The 10,576-nt window shown below is 32.0% G+C and overlaps 1 protein-coding gene across 5 annotated transcripts; it reads right to left on the bottom strand.

The window, feature by feature from the left end:
- Window positions 1–203: 203 nt before the first annotated feature.
- Window positions 204–5,478, bottom strand: LOC107814135 (uncharacterized). 5 transcript variants are annotated; one of them, XM_075241449.1, is made up of 7 exons: window positions 4,877–5,477; window positions 4,640–4,702; window positions 3,416–3,688; window positions 3,079–3,320; window positions 2,730–2,948; window positions 1,809–2,183; window positions 204–457 (listed from the first exon to the last, which is right to left on the bottom strand). In XM_075241449.1, the coding sequence occupies exons 3-7, from the start codon at window positions 3,681–3,683 to the stop codon at window positions 374–376; spliced, it is 1,188 nt and encodes a 395-aa protein (XP_075097550.1). In that variant the 5' UTR covers window positions 3,684–3,688; window positions 4,640–4,702; window positions 4,877–5,477; the 3' UTR covers window positions 204–373. The 5 variants fall into 5 exon arrangements, with proteins under 5 accessions (XP_075097550.1, XP_075097549.1, XP_016494958.1 ...); XM_075241448.1 differs by having other exon boundaries at window positions 4,640–4,699; XM_016639472.2 differs by having other exon boundaries at window positions 3,416–3,724; window positions 4,877–5,476.
- Between the last annotated feature and the right edge of the window lie 5,098 nt (window positions 5,479–10,576).

The following is a 10,576-nucleotide window of genomic DNA, read 5'->3' as shown; positions in this document are numbered from 1 at the left end:
TTCAATTGCGAATTGTGGTGGTTTGAAACCTCCTCAATATAATTTTTAAATTTTTTTAGCTTATATTTAAAGCACATGCAGTCATAACCTCAGATTCATTAAATTTTTTGAATTCATATATTATTGACAAAATCACTAATTAAGTTGTAAATCACTATCAAGGCAAAAAAAATATATTTTAAAGTTAAGAGAAATCCATAACATATCATAAAACCATAAAATATCATTAGTCTTTAAAACTAAATTGTCAACATTAAGTAGCATCACTAGACTCAAAAACCAAATTTAAACACAAAACATTCACTCCAACATTCTAACTCCAACCACCTAACTATATTGTCACAATTAATTATTTAAGACAACTACAATAAAATCAACGGTTGTCACTAGAATTACTATCACCGCATGATCTTCTTGCGCCCATGGGCGAAAGGGGTCCATTGTCCACATCACTTGGCTGCATAAAAAGAAAAGCAAAGTATAAAAATTCTATAAGAGGCGAAAGCGTGCATTTCTAAAAATAAAAGGTTAAAATGTGAAAAGTTAGGGGGAACAAACAACCCCATGCAAAATGCAAGTTGGACATTACCGTAATAAAAAATAAAATAAAAAGATGTTTAGTTACTACTGTATATGTAAAGCAAACATGAAAATATAATCTTATTTGATCTCAAGCTCAACTCTTATTGCCTAGGTAAGCATGAAGCAGGATCATTATGTTAGCGATTTCGGGGAGATTGTTTTCTATCAGACTGATCCACACATCTTCCGATCTGCTCCAAAGGATGAATGACTGAGAAACAAAAATCAAAACAATCTCATTAACTAGTTTCACAAACTTGGTATTAGCTATAGTTTTATAATTGCAACCTATTGAAAGAATTGGTTTGAGAGCTTTTTGTTAGTCAATAAGATTGTGTTCCCATTATTCTCTCTTGAAAACAAAACTACAAGAAAGAACAGGCTTTTTTCATGTTTCATGGTTTATTTCTATTCCACCAATCTTGGCTCTCCCTTTTTTCTTTATTGGTTCGACAACCGTATGGTTAATTCCAAGGTGAGGGAAAATAACAGTAAAATATTATTTGCTTCCATTAGCTAAAGAGTAGTCTTTGTGTACTTCTGGCTATTCTCACAAGGGTAATTCAAAGTAAAAGAGGGTGAATACGTTTGTCCTTTTGGTGTAGGCAAAGCTTATATCAGGACTATCTAAGTACCTTCCCATTATTTTACGTAGTTATTTAATTCCTACCAAAGCTATAGTCCCTGAAAACTACTCAACTCGAGCAAAACTATATATATATATATACACACATAATTTATAGTCTCAATCTCTTGGATAATTATATTGGTACTCAAACTTCTAGGAGTTTTTATCCTATGCGTATACTAACAATAATATCACCCATGCTACTGCTCTTAAATTGAGTAATCATGTTAGATCATTATCCTTATATAACCCCACAAATTCTTGATAATCAGTCCACATTCGGCAGAATATAATTTGCAATTATCACCTTCCATATACCAATCATCACAAAGCTTGGAAATAGTATAGATATTTACCTGGAATGCATACACTATTATATCAAATTAACTATAAGAAGAATGCTAACTAGCTATTAGAAGGACTGAGAAAAAAGATGTTTGTGCAGATATATTGCACATTATGCTCCTAATTTTATAAAATTATGCCCAAATCAGACAATGCAGTAACTCTAGGTTCTACAAGAATAGGACTAACCTAAGCCACTCTATCTTTGCAAACAAACAAATTTAAGTGGAAAAAATTGAAGAACTTTACTTACTGTTGTGGGAGAAATAGTCGAAGGAGAAGCGAAGAACCCCGCAAACTGTTTTGGTATTGTCCCTTCTTTCATTATCATATATGCCTTGAAAGCATTCATCATTTGATTGAGAGCATTCATCATTTGATTGTGAGCATTCATTATTTGAATAAGGTTCTGTTGGCATTGGGACGAACATGAACCTTCACTACTTGAAGCACTTGTACCACCAAAACGAGGTCTTACTTGTTTAAAAACTCTACTGGGGACAGGTCCTAATCCCAAGTACCGCACCCTTCCAGAGTGCTCTTTTACTAGCACCTTACCAACGGCATCATTTGGAAAAATTTGAGATTCGTCCATGGTGCTTTGGCTCAAAGATATTTCAATTTTTTCCTACACATACAAAACTCATTATTACAATTAAACTAATAGGAATATGTAAAGAGACTAATTAAACCAATAGGAATATGTAAACCAATACAAAACTCAATTTTTGCCAACTGATTCTTGAGAAATATTTTTAGTACGTTTTTTAGTTTGGGTCCAATTTGTGAAGCATGAAATATGTAAAGAGACATTTCTTGGCTCCCTTTTCCATAAACTTGTTTGAGTAAGTTGGCAGTTAGAGTTCAAATTGATAGTTGACGAATAACGAGAATCACCATGAGTAAGAATGGAAAAGTAGGGTATTGAATTTCCTATGACTGATATGAAATAGAAGAAGTGATATAGGAAATGGACAGAGTTAGCTAATTCACTTGTTTAGGCTGATGACAAGTTTCTATAAGGCATGCAATAAGTCTTTCAATACATTTGTGATCTCAAATGATCAAGTTTTTCGATACAAAGACCAGCATTAGTCTGCTTCAGTTATGTAGCTTACTCCTTATTCCTCATGATTTCTTTTTTGAGATAAGCTAAGAATTCACAGAAACTTACGCATATTTCTTTTGCTTCTTTATACTGGTAATCAACAAAAGAAATCCATTGATCCCGCGGAACTCCATCCGACACATTATCAATAATCTCAGCTCTACTTTTAAGTGGGTGTTCATATGCACTCCACAAGTTAAGCTTATTTGCAGCCCATTTCTTTCCAATAGATTTATAAACATGTTGCCGCGCAACTGACTCAGTTGTCTTAAAGAAGAACTTGGGCTTCAAGAATAAAATATTTGTTAGCATATCTATTACATGCAAATGTAAAGTTAAAAGACAAAATAGAGATATAGTTGTCCTTCTCCAAAAAAAAATCAGTGATATAGTTGTAAGAATATAGAGCTTATACCTTTATAATTTGATCGAAGACGCGGTTGAAGTATGACAACGGTAAACTAGACCATTTCTCATAATGGATTGGAAATAAAGTGCAGTCACATGCTAAAATTTCACAAAAGCCTGAAAGTAGGTTGTGTGCATCTCCAAATGGTTCATCTAGGTAATCAAAATCAACCACGATACGTTCTTCACATGTTAAATTTAGCACTTCCTTGACTTTCACTTTGAGTTTTTTCACATTTTCTTCTGAATCTGTATAAGAAAAGAGATAAGATGAAGCCGCGAGAGAGATGAACAAAGGCTTAGAAGGGACTGCTGAATATGCATTAATAGTCAAAAGTATTTACGTATTGCTTCTATAGTCCAGTGGCTCCCAGAATGCTTTCTAGATGTAGTCTGAAATGTTGGAGCTGGCTGTGATGAGTTCTGATGTGTTGGAGCCGGATGTGATGTTGAGTGAACTGACCAAGATGGCAGTGATGCAGAGTAAACTGTCGGCGCCGGCTGTGATGCAGTTTGATCCATCGGAGCTAGCTGAGATGTTGAGTAAACAGATTGAGACGGCTGTGATGCCAGCTGAAATGTTGGAGCCGCGTGCAATGTGGGCTGATCCATCGGAGCTGAATGAGACGTTGAGTGAATTGATCGAGACATATCTGCAATTCAATAATTAATCTTGCTACAGGAAGAATATATTTAATAAGTAGGCAAAGCATATCCACAAAAAACTTCAAGATAGAAGAATGGTGTGCAAGTCAGAAATGTCGCTATCGCTATAGCTAACAATTTTTGGTATTAATTAATAAAACATGGCAACCCTGTCTTATTCTAAAATATGGTGTTCTGATCTAAGAAGTGCCCATAGGATGCTATGAATAAATTCTGTTTTAGCTTCATAAGTGGAGATGCTATATGTAGAAGAAAGGAATCTGTTGTTAGTTTTACTGAGATGATACTACAGTCCCTGCATTGATTCAAATTCTCACATTTTTTCTCGGGGAGGGGGAGGGGGGGGGAAGCAAGTCATGTCTCGAGGGGCCAAGCAAGTACATATGGTAAAGGATACAAGCAAGAAAGATTTGCAAAAACAAGAATCTAAAAGGTGCAGAAAATAAGATATACACAAACAAGCTTAACAAAATTCTTAAGGGAACTATTCTAACAGAATTTAACACATCATATTGCATTCATTTAATAAAAAAATTAGTCCGAAACATAATTAAATTCAAAACTGAAGCATGAAAAAAATCAACACCATCAATACTAAAAAGAGGCATATAAAAGAAATCTAACACCAACCTTAGAATCACCATACACACCTATATAAATCCTTATACAACATGGTGTAGAACATTTATATTTCCTACTAATTCAACAAAAAAATCTCAAATAAACAGAGAAAACCCAAATCTAACAGAAAGTACCCAAAGCAACAACAAAAACAAAATTAAAGCCACATGCAATTGAAAAACACATAGAAATTACAGATTATACAAACCCAAAAATAGGGAAGATGAAATATATGTAGAAATAACATTACACAAAACCAAAAATAGGGTAAAAAAACTTACAATAATTAAAGATACTTGTCGATTGCTATGCCAGAGTGAGTGATAGAGATGTCTATGCCACTGCTATAGGGACAAAAAGTGAGGAAAATTGATGAAAAAAGAGGAAAAAATGAGGATTGAGTTTAAATCTTACAAACAGAATGAGAAATTCATTCATACAAAACTTTTGATTTTAAGAAAATTAAAGTAGAAAGAAGCATGGAATTTCAGTTAATCTCTCAAAATTGAGACCATTACCTTGAGTTGTGGAAAAATGTTAGTGAGAAGTGGAGGAGCTTTTCAAGTTTTGTTATATTTGTATTTTGTGACAGCCAAAAAAAATGAGCAAACAGAAAAAAGTGTGGGAAATGTTAGCGCTAATTTTTTCCAGATGGCGTAGGTTTTGAGCTGCCGCTATCTACTTATATTGTGTCGGTTAACTAAACCCCTGCTATTTAATAAAATTTGCAGGGGTTGGAACTGACCGCCGCAATTTAGGCTGTTTTTTTGTAGTGGAATGCCTAGCACTCATGCATGGTTTAAGGATAGCTTTGTAAAAAAATATCACGCCATTAGTAATTGAAACAGATTGCAATGATTTAATCAACATGCTTACTAACAACTCTTGCCTCTACCAAAATTTCATAAATGATTGCAGATGGATGCTAACTAGAGCGAAGGAGCCTTCGATGACACATGTGTTCAGGGAAGCAAATGGAGTCGCCGATCTTATGGCAAAGAACGGAAGCAGCTCAACTGTTTTTTAAAATCCTATGTTGTATTTTGTTCCGCCACCTTTTGTTGTTTCTACTTTTGAAAAGGACAAGCTAGGAACCTCGTGTCCTATCATAGTCCCAGCTTGTAAGTCCCAGCTTGTAATGACTCTTAAGTTTGCTTGAATAAATATCTTTCGCTACAAAAAAAAAAAAAAAAAGATAGAAATACTGTAACCTTTTATTCTTTTTCCAAAACCAAAAAGAAATAACTCAAAGGAAATTGTTTTTGCTCCTCTATTGTGCAAGCCAAAGAGCCTAAAAAAGAAGAAGGAATATTCGTATATTTTGCTTTTGTTTCTTTATTCTACAAGTAAGACATAAGCTAATAGCTCTGTTAGTGAATTACCACTCAATTCTTTTTTCTCGATCTCAAAACAAAAGGCCACTGCTTTTTACTATTTACTGAACTTCTATAGTAAATGAAAATATTTTTATATTTTTAAGTTACATTTGAACTATTCAATTTGGAAAGTCCAAAAACCAAATATGAAATAAATACAATCTATCCCAGTATTATTATCTATATTCCTTGTACCAAAAGACCTCTTATAATACTTATATACTTACAATTATTCGACGATTTAGCTTAACACCAAGTTGATTTGTCCAAAAAAAAAAAAAAAATCTGTATGCAACTTCATTAGTCCATCCTGTAGACCAATTTGTTGAGGATATAATGATAATATTTGGGGTCAACTTTCATGCACCTCAACTAATTCATCAAGTACATATTATCTCATATCAGCACGTGTATTAGTATTCATTCGCCAAAACTTAGTTAGATATGAAATAATCACTTAAACTCACCTCCCTTCGTTGAGATTTGATCCAACTTCATTTATCATGAGTATCTAACAGTCAAATACATTTAGATTGGCAATAACCTGTTTTTCTAAACATAGTTTGTGAGAAAAGGTGTCTAAACCATGTAATGAAATATATATCTATCTATATCTATATATCCATATAAAAGGGAGGGGGAGAGAGATGCTGACATGGCACCTCTCTTCATATCGAGGATTGATATTTATCTTTTAGCTTCTTTTTTGACTCCTATACCTTTTTGTTTTTAATAGATCGTCTTGACATAAGAAACTCTTCCAATTAATTTTGAGTAATTATATCTGAAACTCTTTCTATTCATTTTGAGTAACTATTTCTCTATTAACTTCTCATTAATTATGCTATGAAATATAACCTCCATCCCGTCTAAAACATTGTCTTCAAAAGTGTAAATCTAAAATTTAAACCAACAAACGAATGTCAGTACTTTTCTCTTTTTTCCCCCTCTTCAAATTTGCAGGGGATTACAGTTATCTTTAATCCTTCTTTTCATGTGGCTTTGCATTAGTTAAGACGAAATCATCATAATCAGCTTCAGATTTTTTTTTTGCTGGCTTCTTTAACACTGACGAGATGACAATGTGAGAAAGCAGTCAAGCACCACCCCATATTTCTCCTTTCAGTTCTTGTAATGATATTTCTTACACGCATTTGCCATGACAAAGGTAAGAATATTTTATTCAGTTCAAATTCATTCATTGTTTATGAAATTTTTATTTGAAGGCTAACAATTCAATGTGATATGGTATGTGCTATGTATATAGTAGTTCTTTGCCGAGAAAATATGAAGTTTGTGTCCATCAGAATTATTCTCTCTTTAATTTTGTCACAAAAAATTTATGCCTATTATAGCAAGGTGTTAATATGTCAGGTTCGCGTTTGATGGCCATGGGATTGTATTTGGTGGAGAAGATAGTACCGTAAATCTCAAACTTATCCCTTTTATTTTTCTCATTCAGTAATATATGTTTAAGAGAAATTACCTCAATCTCAATATTATTGTTCATGAAGTGAAGGTTCGTGATACCATTGTCTTGTTTCTTACATTACTTCTTTCCTTATCTCCTCGATTGTTAGTTTTTTCAGAATCAAATTCTCCTGAGAATTGCTTTTGCTCTCCTCTTGGCTTATGCGCTCTAAGTCCTTTGTATAAAGAAACCTTAATCTCGTACTCCATCTGTTCCAATTTATGTGAACCTGTTTGACTGAGCACGGAGTTTAAGAAAAAAATGAAGACTTTTGGAATTTGTGGTCCTAAACAAGTCCAAATGGGGTCCAGAGTATTTGTGTGGTTATAAAAGCTTCTCATTAAGAGTAGAGTTGTAACTTTAAGCTAAATTGTTACCAAATTTAGAAAGGGTTCATTCTTTTGGAACGGACCAAAAAGGAAATAGGTTCACATAAACTGGAACAGAGGGAGTATATTGATATTCTTCCTCTTAATACTATTGGCATCTTTCTGTTTTTTTGCACAATGTATATTTTTTGAGCTATGGTTTAGCTGTGGTTACCCATTTGTTATCACGATTATATATATATATAGATATATATATATATATGTATGTATGTATGTATGTATGTATGTATGTATACTGATCGAAAAAGAGATTGTGTTGGCACCTTTCATTAGCCATCAATAGTATTACTTGCATGCAAGTGCATCGTAGATTATGAAAGTTTTGTGCTTGATAATACACATTAAAATTCAAAAAAGAGGTCTAAATATTTGAGAAAGAACAAGCAACCTTGAGACACATCAATGAATATAAAAAAAAATATTGGCCACAGATGTCACCTCCGGCATCACCAACGGGAGGTTTTAGAGATACAAACTTTTGTATATTTTACTTATTATTGTACAATTCAAACAATATATATAGTCCAAAAAATTGACAAAAAGGTAATTGAGCTTGTAGGGAAAATAGAGATGCCACATCATCTTGTATTGTCCTTCCTTAAGCAATAAAAAATCGTAATTTTACATATATCTTACTCTTTTGGGGGTTATAATATTTTTAGTTATTTAAATTATCTTAACAATATACCTGGAATAAAGTATGATTTACTGATACTTTTTATTACCGCGCAAAACGCGAATAGTTTCACTAGTTTTCTTATAAAAACAAGCATCAGCTTATGACCTAGGAAAAAAGGATATTGTTTGCGCCACTACTAACATCACTCCAACTATTTTAGTTTTATTGTTCTTTTTCCAATTAATCATTATGGTTCCCACCATCTTTCTTTTTCTTATGGGCCAAACGAAACTAAAACCCACATTAAATCGAATATAGACTCCTAATCACTTCTCTTCACTTTATTCTTCTCTATGATGGATGATTAAAATGCAGTATATTACAATTTGCTAAATTAATAAAGGTAATCTAGATAATATAATAAAATTGATATCTTTCTTTTTAATCTAAAAATGTTGCGCAATTGTTTCTGAAAAGATTTAAGTTTTGGAAAAACTTCACCAGAAACATATTAGCATAAGTTCTTTTTAAAAATATTCCCCAAAACATAAATCAATATATTAATACTTTAAATTAAGAAGAGGTCTGAGAGTGTTTTTCATTGGAAAATATTTTACTGGGTTTCTTTCACTGAGACCATCTCCAAGGCTACTCTATTTCTTGCACCAAATGCAAATTTGTTGCAAGAAATAATGTTTTTTTTGCTCCAATGCAACACTAATTCTTGCACTATTATAGAGTATGAATAGTGTTGCACCAAATTTGGTGCAACACTATTCATCACTCTAAATTTGGTTTAATATTATTTTATTCAATCTTTTTATTTTGTGAACTTTTAATTTATCATATATTGTGTATATAATTAATTTTTATATTAAGATCTTTATAATTTTAATTTTATATCCTATTTTTTGATATATTAATTTTTGTATATATTATATTTATATAAAATTATAAGTTAATTTTATTATTATTATAATTGTATAAAAAGAAATATAACCATTATTTAAAAATAAAAAATGCAAATGTAAGATATCTAATGTTGCTAAAATTGAAAAGTGAAAACTAAAATTTAAAAAGAAAATTAACAATGTAGGTCGTAGTGGATCCCCAACAATTATTCTTGAAGTTGTAGCTGATTACGACCTTTGAATATGGGATGCATATTTTGGTATGCCCGGCACCAACAATGATATTAATGTTTTAGAATCATCACATTTATTCTCCAATCTCGCTAATGGTATTGCTCCTCCAGCGCATTATGTTATTCAAGGAAAAGAATATGACATCGGTTATTATTTAGCTGACGGTATATATCCAAAATGGTCTACTATTGTGTAAACTTTTCGGGAGCCACGTTCAGCAAATAAGAGATATTTTGCAATGAAACAAGAATCATGTCGAAAAGATATTGAACGTGCATTCGGAGTTTTGCAATCGCGTTTTGCAATTGTTGCAGGTCCGCCACGTTTTTGGAGAAGAGAGGTCCTACATGATATAATGACCACATGTATTATACTGCACAACATGATAATTGAGGACGAGCGTGATCTTAATGCACCAATTGAAGATGCACGTGAATGTCCAGCTACTACGGTAGAAATGGTAGTAGATGAAGATCACCGATTTGAACAATTTTTAGCTCGACACAAAACAATTAAGGATAAAGATGCGTATTTCACACTTCGTAATGCATTAATCGAGCATTTATGGGAGAATAGAGGCGAAAGTTAAATATTTATGTGGTACTTAAATTAAATTTGACTATGATGTAATATTTATTTAATTATCTTTTATCAATGATTTCACTTTTAGTTAATTTATCCTTTAAAATAATTTTGTAATAAATGATTATATAAGTGGTGAATGTGAATTATATATAATGAATATGGAAAAAAGAAAAAAGATAGTATTAGTTTGAAGGAAATAAAAAATGAAAAGTAAATAGAAAATAATAATATAATATAGAAGAGAGAGAAGATTTGGTGTAAAAAATGGTATAATGGTGGAGTAAATTTGGTGTTACACCATTTTGGTGTGAAATTTGGTGCAAAAAATGGTGCTAGCCTTGGAGATGCCCTAAGAAACTAATTCGTCCACTCACAAAAGCTTTAAAAATAATTTAATGTGCAACCACATATTATTTTTTTCGCACAAAATAATTTTCTTCAAAAAATATTTTCAAAACCTATAACACTCCGCTGGTCCAAAAATTATAAGAGTTGTACTTAATTATTAAAGTGAGAAAATAATCCAGATAAACATTTAAACACTTGAAGAATATTAGAAATAAAATACATTAGAAGAGTGAGCATGTATAGTATGCATTTGAAGTGGTAATTTTATTATTTCTTAGAGTAATT

The sequence above is a fragment of the Nicotiana tabacum genome, chromosome 20, assembly GCF_000715075.1.
Source record: "Nicotiana tabacum cultivar K326 chromosome 20, ASM71507v2, whole genome shotgun sequence".
Taxonomy (NCBI): domain Eukaryota; kingdom Viridiplantae; phylum Streptophyta; class Magnoliopsida; order Solanales; family Solanaceae; genus Nicotiana; species Nicotiana tabacum.
The sequence above is the reverse complement of the archived record's forward strand: the minus strand, read 5'-3'. Positions and strand labels throughout refer to the sequence as shown.

Coding starts and splice junctions, on each gene's coding strand:
- LOC107814135 (XM_016639472.2), bottom strand. CDS start 3,722: ATGTCTCGATCAATTCACTCAACGTCTCATTCAGCTCCGATGGATCAG. Junction 3,321..3,415: donor CTGGACTATAGAAGCAATAC/GTAAATACTTTT, acceptor TTTCTTATACAG/ATTCAGAAGAAAATGTGAAA. Junction 2,949..3,078: donor TCTTCGATCAAATTATAAAG/GTATAAGCTCTA, acceptor TTATTCTTGAAG/CCCAAGTTCTTCTTTAAGAC.